At 32.1% G+C, this 20236-nt stretch overlaps 2 protein-coding genes and 1 pseudogene across 2 annotated transcripts; 2 read left to right on the top strand and 1 right to left on the bottom strand.

Moving 5' to 3' along the window:
* The first annotated feature begins 3572 nt into the window (after positions 1–3572).
* LOC106417377 lies at positions 3573–7440 on the top strand. Its single transcript, XM_022701900.2, has 2 exons — positions 3573–5968; positions 6065–7440. Exons 1-2 carry the CDS (start codon positions 5735–5737, stop codon positions 7418–7420), a joined length of 1590 nt encoding a protein of 529 aa, XP_022557621.2. The 5' UTR covers positions 3573–5734; the 3' UTR covers positions 7421–7440.
* A 130-nt stretch (positions 7441–7570) lies between these two features.
* Positions 7571–9088, top strand: LOC106350485 (annotated as a pseudogene).
* A 4169-nt stretch (positions 9089–13257) lies between these two features.
* Positions 13258–19093, bottom strand: LOC106448635 (aspartic proteinase CDR1-like). Its single transcript, XM_048777803.1, has 2 exons — positions 15904–19093; positions 13258–15031 (listed from the first exon to the last, which is right to left on the bottom strand). The coding sequence occupies exon 1, from the start codon at positions 18972–18974 to the stop codon at positions 17667–17669; it is 1308 nt and encodes a 435-aa protein (XP_048633760.1). The 5' UTR covers positions 18975–19093; the 3' UTR covers positions 13258–15031; positions 15904–17666.
* Between the last annotated feature and the right edge of the window lie 1143 nt (positions 19094–20236).

Below are 20236 nucleotides of genomic sequence, written 5' to 3'. Positions count from 1 at the left end.
GTGAGTTAGCAGCAAGTGGTTCGCGATATGTGTGAATGAGATTGAAGCACATGAAAAGATCATGTAGTGATTGCAGAATCATTAAACAAAACTAACAAGATTTCAAAAAATAATAATTCACCAGCCATCGGAAGGAATGAAACACACAGATCGAGTGAACGAACATAGGAGACCCATTAATCGTTACATAACAATTATTTTCTCAGCTTTTCCAAATTTCCTAAATTTTGTAAGTGTTTACTCTTTTTGGTGACTATTAATAATATTATTATTATTATAATCATATTCCAACATCTTTTTGTAAAAAATCACTAATAAAATTTTTATCCATTTGACTGAAAGAACTCATCTCTATGAAATAAGAAGTATATTCTCATATTATTTCTTGAATTTTTTCTCTTATTGCAATCAGTTTACTTCAAAAGGTTTTTGTCGATATGCTTAACCAAATGGAGAAGTGTATTTCAGTTTCAGTTTCCTCACCGATTTTTCATTTTGTGGAATGGTATATTTGAGGCAAGGAGATGCAATTAAGACTACTTCAGTTTTTTTTTGTAGGTGAAAGCTGGGGCTCGACATCATGATTTTATGTGACTAACTTTCAGCTATCCAACTTTGTCGTGAAGGTTATTCCGACAGATACGAGATTTGTCTCAAATTTTCTATCATCTTATTTTGTTATTGTGTTTATTATCAAAGAAGACGGTTAATTCCTTCAATCTGTTGTATTAAAAAAGTTGAATTTTAATGAAAGTAAATTATGTTAAAAGTATAAAACAGACTAAACATTAATTTTACATAACTTATAAAAAAAACATAAATATATCTCAACTAGCTTTTAAACATTAAAATTTCTAGATCAGACAGAATAATAATAAATTCCTGAGTTTCTAAATCAAAACTAATTAACAATGACAGAAATAGTTAGTGACAGTCATACACGAAATTATGCTTTAGCTTATTTTTTATACAGATTTCTTGTAGTATACAAAGTACTACAGCTTGATCATATTTTTTTTTGTTTTATAAATTAACAAAATATGATTTGTACAGAATTTTTGTATTTTAAGTTTTGTACAGGCTTTATATTTAAATATGTGTTTTAATATTTTCAGTTAGTTTTTTATTTAATCCTTTTCAATGGTTTAATTATATTTGATATAATTTAACATTGGAATGGAGCTTATATAATTTTGTTTTAATGTTTTTATTGTAAAAATAACTTAGTATATTTGTTTTATCCTTGTTATATTTGATATTATTTTACATGTTTAATAGACTAATCTGAAAAAATGGCTATCATAAAAACGACTTAACTATGCTTAACTTATTTTTAATACAGATTCTTTATAATATAACACAGTACTCCCTCCGTTTTTAATCACATAGATTAAGAAAATCATTAAATTTTTATATTTTCTAAACAAAAATATCATTAATTATTTACATAATCACAAATTAACCAATAATAAAATAGAAGGTATATTATCATTGATCATGTAACATTAAGTGTTAATAAATTTTATATAGAAAACCGAAAACGTCATATAATTTAGAACATAAATTTTTTTTCAAAACGATTTATATTAAAAAACGGAAGGAGTATTTACTTACATAACCCTCATTTATATTGCAAGAGTAAGAAAATATTATTATGAGCCCTGGGCCCTGTCTCAATTGTCGACTTATCCAAAATTTAGAAAGGTGATTTTCTCACGGCACATATGTCACAATGAAAGTCGAGCAAGCAATACAGTGATTAACCAACAACAAGCCTAAAAAGAGCCAATAATAAATTATTTTTCGAATAAAAAGGGTATGACACATTCAATAAATTAATATTTTATCATACACTAAAGTGAATGAAGTGATTACAGAGACGTGTTAAATGAAATTAATAGATATGTGTCATTATTAGAGACATTTTCACATCTATGTCGACAACTTCTAGGTTCATTATCTTTTACGTGTAGATGTAGATGTCATGATCCAATAGTATTTGGATCTTATCCTTATTTTTAAGAAGATAATTGATTTTCTTTCCGTTATCCTACTCTCTTTCACTTGACTTTTGTCTGCTATAAAATAAAATTTGTAAGGAAACGTATATTGACTAATAATGATTAATTGGGTCTCGAATCCGATGGTGCTATTGTGTAAAGCCACTAATACGTTTGTGGAGAGTTGAAATATCTCTCACCATTTTAGATGGACTAGCTTACTTTTAGAGTGTGAATGGTGAGGCAGATCGTTAGCAGATGTCCTGCACATTAGTATTTTTTGTACTGCCACAGCCAATCACAGTTTTTAACTTTTCCAGAAAAGAAAAGCAGGAGATCTGCCCAATGGTAACTTTTTTTGTCTTTGGTTCCGAATGGTAAAAGCAGTTCAAGCGGGACAGATCAAGCGGATTATGCAGATCAAGCAGGACAAGTGCAGATCAAGCGGATCATGCAGGAGAGCTGCAGATCAAGCGGATCATGCAGGAGAGATGCAGATCAAACAGATCATGCAGACAGATCAAACATATTTTGCGGGAGAGAGATGCATATCAAACGGGAGAGATACACTTTTGAATATTAAAAACGATTCAAATAAATAGATTATATTTAAATAATAAAAAATATTAAAATCTAAAACCCAAAGATATAAAGACAATACATGTATATACTACAAATTTTTATTTTTTTATCATATTAAGTGTTTACATACACAATTATTTATAAAAAAAAGTTCAATTTTAATTGAAAATTATTTAGAAAAAATTAAAAATTTATTTATTCTTTCATAATTATTATTCTACAAATTAGTTATTGTATCCATTAAAATATTTTAGAATTAAAATATATTAGATCAAACTGTAGATTATTTTAAAATAATTTTTAAAAATATATATATACATATAATATATATATCGTTTATTCAGTACGTAAAGATGATATATATATATATATATATAATTTATTTAGATTGAAGTATATAAAAGTTAGAAATAAAAGTCAAAATACAATAGATTGATACCTAACTATAAACATATTAAAATGGTAATCATAATTATTGGATAGCAAATTAAGTGTAATAACTGTGATATCTAAGAAAGCTACATTAATTTTAACATATATAAATTTCTTACTTATAGGTTAAAGTAGTTTAAAAAAAATAAAAAGGTAGGAGATCAGCTAATTAAAGTAGTTTTAAAATAAATTTCTTACTTTTAGGTTACATTTAGATAAATGTTATAACAAAAAATTTTGTATTGTAAAAGTTGTTAAATAGAATGAAAATGTGTTTTTTTTATATAAGAATATTAAATATATTATTACTTTGTAATAAATTATTTATTGGTCAAAAGAAAAGAAAAAGAGTAAACCACCACCAAATGCTAGTAGACAAAACTGCATGTGGGAGATCTGTCTTTTTTCAGAAAAAGACAAAAAAATCTGATCTGCATGCAGATCTCCTGCAAAACAAATTTTAAAACAAAAAAATAGTGAATGGGAGTTAAAATGCAGTTCTCCTGCAATTCATATGATCTGCTTCTCTCCTGCCCTTCCCATTCATACTCTTTATCTATGTAAAAGCAGATGATCTGCATGTCCTTCTACCCTCTCAACTTTTGATGCAGTTCACGGATTCCACCATTTTTTCATCCAATAGAATTTTTTAATAAAATTAAATTAATTCTGAAAATATTAATAATTCACCACTTATAAATAAAGAGAGTAAGAACATACGTAGTTTCATACTTCTTCGATTAAAAGAGGTTCTAGACAACCAAAAAAATTATGTACACTACCATTCTTAGAAAAAAAAGTGTTGTAGTTCTTTTATACTAGTACTGTCGTAAGCTTCATTCATTCTTACAGTAAGTTTCATTCATATATATTAATTTGATCACATATATAATACATATATTAATAATTCAAAATATAGTATAGTTAATTAGAAAAAGAATCTTGTGTTGTAGGGTGGGAGATAAAAAAAGAAGGTGCAGTAACTTTGTGCTGTCTTGTGCCTCAATCATTATTTTCAGCTTAAGGTAATAATAATTTTTAATTTAGTTTTATTATATTTACGTAATTATATAAATATAAATATATATATACATATATGTATTAGTTTTTGTCAAATATAATATATTAAAATTGAAAATATAGTATATGAAATTCGAAAACTCTATATGTCTGATATAAATTTTATAGTTTTTTGAACATTTATATTTTAGAGTTTTAATCTATAAAATATGCATGTAAATAAATAATAATTATAATTGAAAATATAGTATAGTTAATTGGAAAAAATTCTTGTTTGTAAGGTGGAAGATAAAAAAGGTGCTATAACTTTGTGTTGTCTTGTGTTGTACCTCAATCATTACGAATTACTAGTTCTCACACATCCGGTCACCCAAAAAAAAATCCTTAGACAATAAAAATGAAACTCTCGTGTTGTGTTCTGTATTATGGAAATTAAAACAAAAGTGCAGTAGTTTGTGTTGTGTGTACTGGTTAGGCTGTGTTGTGCAATATTCATTTTGTCTAGCTTAAGGTTATATTATCTTTTATTTTCATTTTGTTAAATTGTATCTATTTATTTATATTAGTTTCAATTATTAATCGAAAAACTCTTGTGATGTAGGGTGGAAGTTAAAAAAGACTGTCGTAGATTTGTGCTATCCTCTGCTAATAGTGTTGTGCCTCAATTCTCTCCAACATAAGGTAAATTACTTTTTATTGTTATTGTTATTTATATTTAATTAATTATATTAATTATTTTTGTTCAAATATAATATATCGTAATAAGAATATTTATTTGGAAAACTCTCTATATATATGATACATTTTGGTTTTTTTGAACGTTTTATTTTAGAGTTTAAGCTATATTTTATGCATGTAAAAAAATAATATAACTATATATATATATATTAACTGAAAAGAGAAAATGTGTCATATTTTAATTCAACCTATTAAAAATTGAAAGTATATATAAAAAGAGAGATATTTTGAAAAATATATTTTCAATGTAAAACATATACATGTAAATTATTAGTATAATACTTTATACTTGTATCAATTGGAAAAAGATATGTGTTACATTTTAATTCACATAAAATGTAAAACCGAAAATAAAAAACAAATAAATATAGATGACATTATAATTATTTTTTTAGAAAGTAATACATTTATTATTAAGATATTATTTCTAAATTTATCAGTCATAAATTAATATGATTTTGTACGAAAAAATGATTTTGTATTATAAAATCAATATAAACATCTCCATTTTTTTAATATAGATTTTATGGTTAAATTTAAATATCAACTTGGAGATCATTTTAGGACATGTGCTATTCTTGATTCCAACGGTCTTTGATATCTACCAAAATCCACATGCATGTTTAACTATCAAACTGATTTTAAATCTATGTTTTCATGTTTTGCTTATAAAGATAGTTCCTAATTAGCTCGATCTAATATTATTTATAAAATTTTAAAATTGTAGATATGACGTCAAATCATCGACAAAGTACAACATTTTCTGATGAAGAAGATATAAATCTACCTACTGAAACGTCAGCACGGGTAATTATATATTATTTTTTTAACGTTTTAGAATAGTTAATAAATACTAAAATAAAATGATTCAAAATTGTGTAAATTTATAGAGGGAAGACAATTTTAAATGGAATCCTAACCGAGAACGAGTATTTATTGAGTTGTACGATCGAGCGATTTCCATGAGCGATTATCGTTTCAAAGATCCTACATCCGCTGGTAAAGAGTTTGTCGTTGCTAAGTTCAACCAAATGTATAATATCAGCGTAAACTACCGGTTCTTCAAAGAAAAACTTGATCAGCTGAAAAGAAAATACAAAAAGTACAAGCATCTAATGAAAAATTCTACGGGTATTTCGGTTGATCCTACGACATCTGTGATATCTGCGTCTGATTCATGGTGGAAAGATCGTGAAGTAAGTACAAACAATATCCATTACAACCAAAATATATTTAAAAAATAACATATCTATAATATTTGTAAGCTAAAAACTACATAATCTTATTAACAGGTAGATAGGATTGTAAAATCATTTAAACGAAAACCACCGGAGCTTTGGGATGTGATGCAACGATGTTTCGTATTATACGACGTCCAATCACAATCTCAATACTCCTTGCACCAGAGAAGAGAAGAGTTGCTGAATGATGGTCAAAATAATGATGAAACTGAAACATATGGCGGTGATATGCAAGACACTCAGGTCCAGGAGACACAAGAAAGCGAAGAAGTCTATCGCGTTAATATTGATGATGAAATGCGTCATTCAAATCAGTTCACCCGTGAGAATTTGCGTCAGAATTCTTCACCAGCTGCTGATCATTTTCAGATTCCTACTTCTAGAGTTCAACAACGAAGTGGACTAAGGCGTGGAAGTAGTTCACAAAGAGGTGCAGGAACCTCCCGGATCGCTGCCAGGAGTGGATCCCAAGGAAGTCGTAGAAAACAATCATTCGAGACAACTCTGACAGATACGATGACGGGTTTTAGAGAGTTTCAGCGCCAAAGTTTGCAACAACTACGTCCAAATTCTTTTGATGAAGATGATTACAGTGAATTCGATAATGCGGTGAAGATATTCGAATCAATAGATCTTCCAAATGACACCAATTTCTATTGGGCGTGCATTCATGCATTTAAAGAAGAAAGATTTTGGCGTAAGTACTTTATTGACAGAGCCGAAAGAACCACAGAAGATAAGTTGAAGTTTTTACAAGCTCTTAGTGGATATACACCGGACGGCGAATTCGTGGGAAAGCGGTTAGAATCTGGCCAAAAGTTTGGTAGTCCAACTTGTGGGCAATGGAATTCTGGTTTTCAACAATGGGGAACACCTCCAAGTGCCCCGCAATGGGGAACACCGCCAAATGCGCCGCAATGGAGTTCACCTTCAAATGCTCCGCAGTGTGGTCCACCGCCAAATGCTCCACAATGGGGTACACCGCCAAATGTTCCGCAGTGGGGTACACAACCTTTTCCACAATGGGGTGCGCCTCAAAATTCTCAACAATGGGGTTCATCAACAAGTACTCAACAATGGGGTCTTACATCTGCTGTTCCTCAATGGGGATCATCACCGACCACTCATCAATGGGGATCATCACAAGATGCTCCACAATATATTCCTCCGAGAAATGTTCAACATGGATTTTCCCTAGAAACAGAAGTACAAACTACAACACGTGAAAAGGAAGTTCCTGTTTCCGAGAATGTTATCAGAGGAGTTTCACCGGAATTCACAAACTATGCTTCTACAAGTAAAGCATCACGTCCACGAAGACGAGGAGGATTATTCAATATCTGGGGAACTGAACGAGGACTAAATCTAAATGAAACACAAGAAAGTGATTCCACATCGGATAACTAGCTTAATAAGATTCGTGCTTTGTTTGTAGTCGTTATGTTTTGTTTTATATTTTCTTTTGTAATGTCTGTTATGTATTGTATTTTTGATTAAGGATATTTCTCATTGATTTAATTTTTTATTTTGTGGTTAAAATTTTCAGGCTTTTCGTATATGTCAGTTGCGATCACAAAATCCCCACAGTCTAAATCACGATGAAAGACTTGAGTTATGGAATTTAGAAAATAAGCAGTTTGAAGAGTTAATAATTCAACCATCATTGAGTTATTACAATCGTTTCTTTGAAAGAGGAGCACCTCAAACCGATGGTGGTTTAGGATGGAGAAATATTTGGCGTCGACTACAGGAAGATGATGCTGCGTGTCTTCAGTTACTACGAATGTCTCTTGGTGTTTTCAGATCTTTATGTGTCATATTGGAATCAAAATATGGTTTACATCCCACTCTTAATGTTAGCATTGAAGAGAGTGTGGCAATGTTTTTGCGAATTTGTGGGCACAATGAAGTTCAAAGAGATGTTGGATTACGGTTTGGACGGACACAAGAGACAGTGAATAGAAAATTTTTTGAAGTTCTTAGGGCGACAGAGTTACTTGCTTGTGATTATGTTAAGACTCCAACAAGACGAGAACTACTTCGAATTCCTGAAAGGCTGCAAATGGACAGAAGATATTGGCCATATTTTAGTGGATTTGTAGGAGCTGTGGATGGAGTTCATGTATGTGTTAAAGTGAAGCCTGAACTACAAGGAATGTACTGGAATCGACATGATAGGACATCATTTAACATCATGGCGATATGTGATCTCAATATGTTGTTTACATATGTTTGGAATGGAGCACCCGGATCATGTCACGATACAGCAGTTCTCACGATGGCACAAGACGGTGATTCTGATTTTCCTTTGCCTCCAGGAGACAAGTATTATGTAGCTGATTCTGGGTATCCGAATAAGCAAGGTTTTTTGGCTCCATATAGATCTTCTCGGAATGGTGTTATTAGGTATCACATGTCTCATTTCAACAATGGTCCTCCTCCTAAGAATAAACAAGAACTGTTTAATCGATGTCATGCATCTCTACGTTCCGTTATTGAAAGGACATTTGGAGTTTGGAAGAAGAAATGGAGGATTTTGAGTGAATTTCCGAGATATGATATCGCAGTTCAAAAAAGAGTGGTAAGTGCTACAATGGGATTGCATAATTTTATCAGAATTTCAAATTATTTTGATGAAGATTTTGTTGAAGAAATGGGACATACAAATACCAGCAACGAAGATTCTGAAAATGAAATAAGTGACATGGAGACAACAAATATGGCTGATGGAGATCATATGACAAACATTAGAGACAACATTGCCGATATGTTATGGGCAAATCATTAAATTATTTTACCTTTGTTTATGTATTTTTTATTATGTGTTTTGATATTTTGGTGTAATCTTTATTGTTTCAATATATGATCTGCACTTTTGAACTGCTTTTGCCATTCATAACTTTGAAACATAACTTGTTCTGCTTGATCTGCATCTCTCCTGCATGATCCGCTTGATCTGCACTTGTCCTGCTTGATCTGCATGATCTGCTTGATCTGCACTGCTTGATCTGCTTTTACCATTCGGAACCTTAAACGGTTGATAGTTGACGCCAATGCTCCACTCTACACTATGCGACCTTTGCCAAAAAAAAAAAATCTGATCAATATAAGTTTTGACATGTTATAATGATTGTTTTCAACTAATTAAGGGGGTGGTATTCAATCAAGGAATTTGAAAGAATTCATAAGGAAAAGCTTTTGCAGTATTTTTAAAGATTTGATGAGATTTTAATGCATTTATCTAATTCTTATGCTTACTTCAATTATGGATTTTAAAAGAATATACATAAATTTGAGAGAATACTAATTCCTCTAAATTCTATAAATTTTTGAATCCTTGTGTATTTAAAAAGGTAACAAAATTTATTTTATTCTTAAAACTGAAAGAAAATAGTAATTAGTACTACATAGTTTATGGATTGTAGCAAATTTATTAAAATCATAATACTAATAAATAAAATATATGGATCATCTAAACCATAACATCTCTCCACATATCTTCTAAGTTCTGCCATAGTTTTTTTCCAAGTATTTGCATTTTTTATCTTGCTCTTGTGTTCGTAAAGGCTCTTAACAACGATGTGTGAAAGCACACAATCGAAAGTCTCAGAAGGCATCTTGATTTGGTTAACAGACACTGGGTTTCTTCAGCAACAAGGCAACATTGACTTTATATTTGTTAATTGTTGTTCTTTATATATGCCGGTAACTCGTTAATTATCATCCACAAAGGTCTCTTCATTCTTCACGTACTTCTGGAAAAATGAGAAGTAGAGAAATGCTACTGTTTGTGTTTTCTTACGATTCATTACAAATCTCTGCATAAGAGCAAAGAATTGACCCTTTACATTTATACATGACATTTTCCATTAAATTCTTATCAAATACCATTACTACAAAATCTATCAAATATTGAATAACAACAGAATTTAAAGTAATTAAAAGAATGATTCCAAATGCTTAATCCAATAACAAAAGAATTTAAAAGAATTGATGAAATCCATAATTGAATAACAGTGGAATTTAATGGAAACTATAATTCCTTCTGATTCTATCAAATTTCTAAATCCAATACCCCCACCTAAACTTATGAGAATAGCTTTTCAATGTTCCACGTAGGAATATAGATGACCGTCTGTATGCCATCACTTTGTGTTAGTTCGACCCATGGCCGGACATGAAAAACATTGGCCTACAAACAAAATGATATTTTTGGTCCTTTTGTTTCTAAAAACAGTAAAAATGTAAAAAGATGTGGCTGAGAAGATTTGAACTCGGGACTTTTCCCACAAATATAACAATGTTACCAGTAGAGCTACATGTTCTTTATGATTATAATTGGCCCCTAAAATATATATATCTTCGTCAGGCCCCAAGCACATGCTTGATGGGCTTTTGTTGAGGTCTGGTCCTGATTCGACCCATTTTTAAGTTATGTGCCAAAATTTCATTGAAGCTCTGTATCATGATGGTGAACTTTTCACTTATTCCACAATTTTTGTTTTGTTTATGAGTAACAAAACTATATATCAGCTGCTACCAGTATTGGGCGTTTAAACTAAAATGTAACGATGAAATAGATACATTTTTGTAAGAAAGAATAGAAACATAAAAATTGTTAAAAAGTAGATTTGAAAAGAACTATAGAACCGAAGAAATACTAGCCTAGCAGTATATAGAAAGTGTTACAAGTGTAAATTAATATAAAAAATCCAATCTGATCATATATATATTTTTTATGACAGCAAAAAACATTTACAGACTCATATTGACTCTGTAAACCAATTCGGTAATTCCGCATCCATGTGAACGATAAAAGACGACTGTTTCCTACCACTGCGTGCTAAGCTATCCGCTCGTACGTTCTCCGTCAGAGTACATGAACGATGTCTGAGTTGAGGAAACTTCTTTTTAAAAGTTTAATGTCTTCCAAATAACTTTCAAATGATGACCATTTTCTGATTCTGAAACCATCTTCACCAATCCGATCATAAGTAGATAACACAAATACACACTTTTGTAGTCTAAATTATTTAGGGATGTTTAGTCTGGTAAAACTGAACTAATTAAAATCGAACCGAAATAAAGAAAATGGTTTGTATTTGGTAATACCGAATATACCGAATGGAAGTATTTTTAAGAAATCGCGATTTATAGATATAGTTTGTATATAAACGATCAAACCAAAGAAACAGAATAATGAAAATATAGTAGTATACTTATATGTAAATTATATAATATAATTAATATTATATACATAATTTATTTATTAATATGATCTTCATACCTAAAATTATGATTTAGTAATTTAATATTTTTGTTTTTTAAGTAAAAAGTTATTTTTTCATTTTTTATCAAACTAAATAAAGCATAATTTTAAATTTTTTATTGAGGATATTATTAATAATATTAAGGATTTTTAATTTTTTATTCTACATAAAATATTATTTTTATTAAATTAATATGTTTACTAATTATTTTAAATAAAATAAAAATAGTCTATTTTAAAATTTAAAATGTTTTCATGTTTTATTAGATCCAATATTTAATTATCTAGATTAAAATTTACAAAATTATAAAATATAAATATATTTTTTTGAAACAAAATGTAATAAAAGATAAATATATTTATGGTATTTTGGTATAAAACTGAATAAACCGAAAACTAAAGGTATATAAACCGAACCAAACTAAAGTAGATATATTTTTCATATAGTAGCTATCTTTTACAAACCAAAATACCAAAAAACGAAAAAACCGAATCGAAATCAGGATTGAACACCCCTAAATCTCATATATCAAGAAAACATGCTTAACAGAAGCCCATTATAAAGGGAGAAATGCTTGAAAAAAAAACATGAAGTGCACTTCGTAGTGTAATTTATATATTTTTGGACAAAATTGTATATCAAATGAGTAATGGGAGGAAGCTTTTAATTATAAGATTAGTGATATTGTAAAGAGAATTATGCGATATACAGTAAAAACTCTATAAATTAATAATTTTGGAACTATGATATTTTATTAATTTACAGAGTTATTGATTTACAAAATTTTGTATTTTTAGATTTTTTTCTAGTTTGAATATTATTATTTATAAAATAAGAAAAAAATTATTTTACTGTATATGCATTAACTAAATTTTAGAAATTCGATTTTCATATTGTTTTATTATATTATTTGGTGTGTATTTCTATGTTTCATAGAATTTAAATGTAGTTTTCGACATAACTTTACTAAATATCATCAAAATATATTCAAATGTTAAGAAAAAATAGAAGTATTTTTCATTGTGAATATAAAACCAGCAATATAATATTTAGTTTGTACTTATATAAAATGTATATGCAGATAAATTATTAATTTATGATTTTAATAGAACCATATATTTACATAGGATTTCTAAAAAGTTATTATCTTATTATTTTAGCGATTTGTGTTATATTTTGAACCAGATCAACTTGAGACCAAAAGAATTTGTTGACTTATAGTATTTATTAATTTATCGAGTATTAATTTATAGAGTTTCTACTGTAGTTTGTGTGCCTTGCACGATGAAATAAACGTTAATGTAGTTTTGTGAGCCTCAATATATAAAGTTAGAATTAACCTAACTTACTGATATATGGTTTAAGGAGCCTAATCTAACGGCTGGAAAATAAGGTGTTTAAGTTTTATGAGGATGTATAGTTTTTTTTGGAGTGATGATGTTAAGTATGTGTTTGTTTTTTGTTCTTTTGGTTGTTGGTAATGAGGATCTTGTAAAAGATAAGTGGTTTCGCTTATGTTTTCATGGAGCTATGAAACACACAGAAAATTTGTGATGTGAATTTAGTCTATGATGTGAATGTGTAGATGCGAAATGGGGATCCAAATGCTTGGATGCAATAGTGCGGATGTGAATGTGTTGATTCTTAGGTGGATGTAATTTTCACTGGTTGTGTGGTTAAATCGATCATACATTATTTGTAATTTTTTATCACATGGTTTACGATTTAGATGGTTAGCCGGGAGGGTACTCAATAGCTAACTGAAAGGGTTTGAGTAGAATGCAAGGATTTTGATGGTTATGGGGTAGATAAGTATTTATGGAGGAGAGTGGTAAAAGATTTGTGGTTGTGTTAGGAGATGGTGGATGGTTCCTGGTGGATGATTTTGTGTAGATGGGGTAGCGCTTTCCGAAAGATGAGATGATGGTAGGTTGTGGATGGGTTTAAATGGATGTATGATTGGTAGTCTCTTAGAAGTTTGTTGATGGTAAACTTTACACACTTAGAATGTTTTTAAATGTGGTAATAGATATGATTTAGGTTGATTATTTCAATAGGTTTTATAGTTGTTTCATAGGATGGAGTGTAGTAGTTGAGAAGTAGTAGCGTTTGATATTTTGGATTCTGTATATTAGATGGGTTGGCATTTCTTTTAAATTTATATATCTTAGCAGATGGGATAATATGGATGGGTTTGGAGACTGTCCACAAAATCATACACATATGTGGATGGGTTGGCATTTTGTCTAAAGACTTCCCACATAACACACTTAATTTATGTTATCAGTTTTCTGGTTAGGAGAGAGTATATCAGGTTATATGAGATGGCAGCTGTGTCGAGAGGAAGTTCGAAGAGCTTTCCTGAAGCAAGACTGTCAAAGGGTCTACAACACCATAGTGTGTTTGAGCGTGTGGTTGAGAAATGTTAACAAGTCTAATTTGCAATAGATGTTGAGCTTGTTGTTGGGGAAATGGTATGTCGCAAAGAACCTAGAGGGGAGGTTCAGGTCGTGAGGCTCGTTCTCGGTGATACTCTTGATTTTGATGAGTTTTAAATTCATATTTATGCTTATTTTATGATCATTCTAGGTTGCATTTAGGTGTTAAATTGTATTTGCATACATAATTGCATTTGACAGGGTCTAAAATGCACAATTGGAAGTTAATGGTGAAATTCAATGTTAAATTTGCAAATCAGAAAGTTTGGGGCCAATTGAAAAAAAAAACCAGAAGTGAAAGGACCAAATTTGCAAATACGCTAAAGATCACCATTGTCGTTCCTTTTTGCTTCGATCCCGACGGTGTCGGCTTGTCGCGAGGTCCTTGTCACCGGTAGAGCTACAGTGACTCTAGGGTTTCAATAAGGCTCAGCCATGTGATTGGGACGAGGCTTAAAGCTTATGCGGCTGTGAGCTACGGTGGAGAGCTTAGACAAGTGAGAGTTTGTGGTGGTGGAGGTATTGAAACCCACACTGAAGGCCCACTTATGATCCATTAAGAAGTCTCAATAGTTCACGTGTTAGGATTTCTAGACTGATATAAATATGTCTTTAGATGTTTTTTGGTTGTAACCTTGGCTGCCATTGTAGCAGCTTCATTCAAAACTCTTATTATATTAATAGAATCTTTGTGTTCTTGAAGACAAGTCTAAAGTTTTTTTTTTCTCTTTAATTTCTTGCACTAAATAAAGCTTTAACAAGCTATTTCATTTTGTATCAATAAGGCTTTATAAAGCTTGAATCTTTCTTGTTTTAAGATTCTCTACAGGAGGAAGAGACGACGGTGAGCACGAGCTCGAGCTTGACCACGACAATGACGGAGGATGCTAGCTTCATAAGACACGGTGGAGAATCGTGGAGGAGGCACGGTGGCTGTGATGGTGCCGTAGCAGGCTCCTTTCGCAGACAACAAGAGGCTGCGATGGTACTCGGTGATCGCGGTTCACAGCCGCAATCAGAGCATGCATGCAATTTCTCTACGTCAAGATGTCGAGATTCAACCAGGGTGAATCGCAGGAAGTGGAGGCCGCGAAGTGAAGAGGTAGATCACGGGTGGCGTTCGCGGGTGAAGGCAGGCCGTGACCGTGTTACGACGAATCCGACCAGGCCATTTCATAAGGTGCTACCGCGGGATGTGTGGGTCGCGAACGAGGTACTTGATTTTGCGGGCTCACTTCGCAGGCTAGAGATGGTCGCGGCCATCATCCGTAGCAGAGCATTTTACCATTTTGTCCTTGTGTTTTAAGCAACTATAAATACATTGTAAACTCAATCTTAGAATATTATCTTGTTATCTATCAAATCAAAAACCACTTTGGAGATGAAGATTTAATCTTGATCTATATCCTTTTGTGCTTGCTTGATTACTTTGATCATTAATTATGTTTAGTCTTAAATCAACCAATGATTTAATGTCTATCATGATAATGAGTGAGTAGTCATCTTTGGATTCATGAATTATGGTGATTAAGATGATTAAATGAAGATCTAGATTGTTTAGAGTTAGATTAATCTATTTACTTGCTTGTTGACTGATCTTAATGCTAGTATAGAGTTGGCCTCTTTAGATTAGAACTCTAGACATTTCATTACTCGAAAGGTGTTCGATGAAATGTCTGAGCGAACTCAACTTTTCTCTTTGCTAGCTTAACCAAAAACATTTGATGTTAGAAGAACTTAGATAGTTAATAGACTCACTCTTAATGATTATTTGCATGACACAAACCAAAGACATTTGATGTTTGATTAATGAGAGTAAATGAACATTTATCTTGACAAAGAAATTGTTTAGTCTCATTGTCTAGATTTAAAAAAATATGTCGATTGATACCTTGTCATTCATCTGAAGTCAAATTCTTAAACCCATGAGTCTTCCTTTATCCTATTCCTTGAAAGTTTGTTAATTTATTTCCTTAGAGTCTTGTTAGTTAAATTAAATCACTTCATCACACTGATTGCACTTAGATTATGCATTAATCTGCATTTTCTTTGGATTGAAATCGCTTAGAATTAGATTGACTCTTAAATACTACATTTATTTTACTTAGATTAGAAATAATCCTTATCAGTAGGTGAGACTTCTGATAACAGAGAGATGAGATTGGATTTAGAATAGTCTTACCTGGAAAATCGGTTGTGAGAAATACAATTACATAAATTAATTGCACAACGAAAAACTTGGATGATTGAATATCTTTTACATACGGTCATGGTGAGGGAAGAGAGCGACATAGATTTTTACAACTAAGGTTTAAAAGGTGAGGTTCGGAGGTCAGGATGCAGGAGGAATCACAATGATATGGTTGTTTTCTAGAGATCAAAAGTGGAGGGGACGAAGCTTTGCCGGAAATTGCAAGTGGAGGGGACGAAGCTTTGCCAGAGATCGAAAGTGGAGGGGACAAGATAATCGAGTTGGAAGAGATATGAAAAAAATGGGGGAATTTTTTTGGTTTTAGGGGACATTGGTTTCGAAAATAATAAGGGAAAACAGGATAAGTTGTAAGAGATGTGAATTAGTTTGGTGTCTAGTTAAGGATATAGTAGGCGTTTTCCATGATACAAAGTGTGCAACCAGTATTATGTGTGTCTTTGTGTTATTGAGGATAAGAATTGTGTGTTTCAGTGTAAATAGCTCGAGAAATATTCCAATGTTCTTAGAGAAAGAAGGGGAAAAAAAATACAAAGCCGCCTCGCTTGCCCATGTCTCTTAACTTGTGGGCATTGTCTTAACTACTACTAACTGAGTTGACCCAAAAAAAAAAACTATTACTAACTGTTACATCATCAGATTAAAATGAAGCTAACTAGGGCGATGATCCATGAGGTTTACTATCAAGAACCAAACAACTATTCAAGGAACTTAACAAATAAGTATCAAACTCTAACAACAGATCGAGATCAGTCCACTTTCATGATATCTATCCTTTTATCAAATAATCTTACTATCTAAACCTACATTTGACTCACAGAAAGATGATAAACATTAATGATCAGATTCGATAAATTCACAATTTACTTTAACATCTACTTTTGCTGGCCAAGGAAAAATCGCACATTCAGTTGCTCCGTCTCGACTCATTCTGTGAATGTTGGAGGTATAGTTTGGAGGTATGAAGCTAAAATTACTGTTTATCTTAGCGATGATGATCAATCAATATAGGTTGGAGGCATGTAATCATCACCAAGTATAGTATCTCGAAAATATATGTTTCCAGTGTTCCTTAATAACAATGCTGATGCTGCATATCTATGATGATACTGCTTGGGGCTGTTTTGGTGATGCTATTTAAAATGCTAATCTTAAAAGAGTCAAACATTGAACAGTGTCGATGCATTAGAATTTAGAAGATGAACTTGTTGTATACTGGAATCCTGCCTCTTATTATCTCAATCTTAGTATTGTAATCAGTCATCGAAAGGGTATTATATGGGGTTATTAATTTGCATTTGGTGATGATTCGTCATGCTATTTATAATGTTTAACATAGATGAGGAACTCTTGAACAATAATTATGCATTTAGAGGATTGCCTTGTATCTTGTGGTCTAGATTTAGAGTTGTTGGATGTAAGCTTAAGGATGTGTGTATCGGTTCAGATGGAGTATTTTCCTACATCATCAATGGAAAAGGCGAGAAAACTTATGGCGGAGATGTCTAAAAGGTCATATGTTATTCGTTTATGAGTGCGACTCAACTACTCATTTGCATATTGATGCTGGTTAAAACAAATCCATTCTCTCTGGTCTTATTAATGAAAGGACAAACTAAATAAAACAAATCCATTCTCTATGGTATTATTAGAAACGACATAATATAAATAAAACAAATCCATTATCTAGAGTATTATTAATGAAAGGACATATAAAAATAAAACAAACCCATTCTCTATAGTCTTATTAGTGAAAGGACAACTATAAATAAAACAAACTTAATGTTAAACTGTGAAAACGATGCTGCAGAAGTTGAGTCTCTTGGTTTTTTGTCTTCTGTAACTCCACAATCGGTGGGTTTAAACGAAAACTGTAGTGACGAACGATCATAACCAACCAAGAAGTTGTTCTGTGCTCTGTTACCAAAAACGGCCGCTTCAGCAACTGGTGTCATTGGACTACACATAATCATCAGACAAATGGCTTCTCCGTAAGCCATATAAGTATTGTTTCTATCCAAAACAAGATCTGCACCCCCAGAGAAATGCAATGTGATCACTGGGAAGATATCCATCGTCTTCGTTTTGTAGCAATGCGTGCCGTCCGAGGTAGTAAATAGTTCCGCAGTCACAACCTTTTCCACCGACTCCCTCACCAGGCTGCAGTAGCTAGCGGGCAAGTAGGTGAAGGTGGTTCCAGAGTCTATCAACATGTTCCCGTCTACGGCGTGAAACGGAGTCCCCAATGTTTCAACGCGAGCCTCCCCAACGCTGACGGCGTCTAGGTTTAGGTAATAGAAACCAGGTTTCTCCGTCTTCGTAAACATAGGTGTTGATACAGTCCCATCTCCCGACACAATAGCATTACTTCCAAAGCTGATCTTACTAGTTCCCTCAGGCGAAAAGCAGTAAGAAAAGGCACCGAGCATGTCTTTACCCATCTGAGAGATGAGAGATAAAGACATCCAACTTAGACCAACAATGCCCGAAGCGGTTGTTACAAACCCTGAGCTGTTGTGCGAACATCCAATAACGGTTTTAGGCATTACATAGGAGTGGCCAGAAGTGGATTGGATGGTGACGGTCTCGGTTGCTAAGCTTCCTATGGTGTAGCTTTGGTCTCCGTAGACCAAATTATAGTTACAAGAAGGGTTACCGGTATTGCATGTTCTCGCTTTGTAGGTCGAGGATTTCGAAGGGTCGAATATTATATTGCGTTGGTTGTAGCAGTTAAGACAAGGCAGACATTGTGTCCATATGATCTCGCTTCCTGTGTCTAAGACTGCGTCAATCTCGACAGGAGGAGTACCGATTTTGAGTTTCATAAGATACTCGGACGTTTCAAAGAAGACGTCGGCGTAAGGAGATGATCGGAGTTGACCATCAACATTAGAGCGTTGAGAAGAAGATGAATTAGTGCGACGGTGGATTAGGTCCACGGTGAAGCCGCTGGGAGGTGATGAGGCTGTGGCGGTAATAAAGAGAAAAGCTGTAATGATTTGAAGAGAGAGTATAATGGTCATCATTCTGGTTGCGAAAGACATGGTGATCGAGTAATAGTTTTTAGGTTTTGAGAGACAATGCAACTTCTTGATCGTCCATGCACATATTTATACAGTATGTGGACTTTAGCCGTAATTGTTAATTCTCCTTATTTGTCATTTTCCCAATTTTGTTATTTCCATTTTTGAATATTTTAACAATTTTGTTTCTAAGAGTTTACTATGGTTTTCTAGTTTTTTTACGTTCTATTTATGGAATTATCACTATTCTAGCTAAATGTATATTTTACGTAATTGTTAACTGTCTTGACTTGACAACTTTTCCAATTTTGCTGATTTGATTCCATTTCCGAATATATTACAATTTTTCTTAAAAGTTTACATTGATTTTCTGGTTTTCCATTTTTTGACGTTCCAGTAATGGATATTATCACTTTATTATAGTGAAATGTTTTTTACGTAATTGTCAGGCCAGCTCATTGGGGGACAAGCGATGCGATCGCCCCAGGTCCAAGCCCGTATCCTTCCGTATAATAATAATTAAGGGTCCAATTTTTTTATAAATCTATATTTTACATATATATAAATTATAAATATAATAAATAAAATTAAAAAGGATTCAAAATTATTTGATATGTATAATTTTATTTTTACTACAAAATAAATAAAATATTACTGATTAAATTTTAAAATATTTTAAACATTATCTGTATACAAATTTTAGAAAGTAAAAAAAAAAAATTTACCGTACAACCTCCAACATTGAGCCGGCCCTGCTAATTGTTCATAAACCCTTATAAAAAAAATACAAAACTTTTAGGTTTTTTTTTGTGCAACAACAACTTCATTTCTTAATGGGCTTCTCATACAAAATAGTTTAAAGACTATTTAGCCAAGCCATCCTCAAAAGAAACAGAACCATAATGGCAGAAGCTAAACAGAACCGAATCAAAGTTTTTCCACAAAAGATGGATATCAGAACAAATCTCATGAAGATCAGAGAAAGTGAGTGAGCCGTTGATTGCTCCTACAAGTTGTTTCGAATCTGAATTGAAGATAATCTTGGTGAATCCTAATCTCAGTGCATGTTCCACTGCAGATCACATTGCTAGCCCCCACGAGAGGCGAAATCACGAATGCATGATGAAGACTTTACAAACAGAGAGAGAGAGAAAGGAATCGAGCTGGAAATAAATTATCTAAGAAGTCTCATGAAATGCATTCATTATCACATTGTAATAATATTGAACAACTAGAAACTCCTTCCCAAGATTTTACATGTTGGTCATGCTCTCAGCTCAGGA

The sequence above is a fragment of the Brassica napus genome, chromosome A4 (assembly GCF_020379485.1).
Source record: "Brassica napus cultivar Da-Ae chromosome A4, Da-Ae, whole genome shotgun sequence".
In the NCBI taxonomy this organism is placed as follows: Eukaryota; Viridiplantae; Streptophyta; class Magnoliopsida; order Brassicales; family Brassicaceae; genus Brassica; species Brassica napus.
The sequence above is the reverse complement of the archived record's forward strand: the minus strand, read 5'-3'. Positions and strand labels throughout refer to the sequence as shown.

Coding starts and splice junctions, on each gene's coding strand:
- LOC106417377 (XM_022701900.2), top strand. CDS start 5,735: ATGAGCGATTATCGTTTCAAAGATCCTACATCCGCTGGTAAAGAGTTT. Junction 5,969..6,064: donor CATGGTGGAAAGATCGTGAA/GTAAGTACAAAC, acceptor TCTTATTAACAG/GTAGATAGGATTGTAAAATC.
- LOC106448635 (XM_048777803.1), bottom strand. CDS start 18,974: ATGTCTTTCGCAACCAGAATGATGACCATTATACTCTCTCTTCAAATC.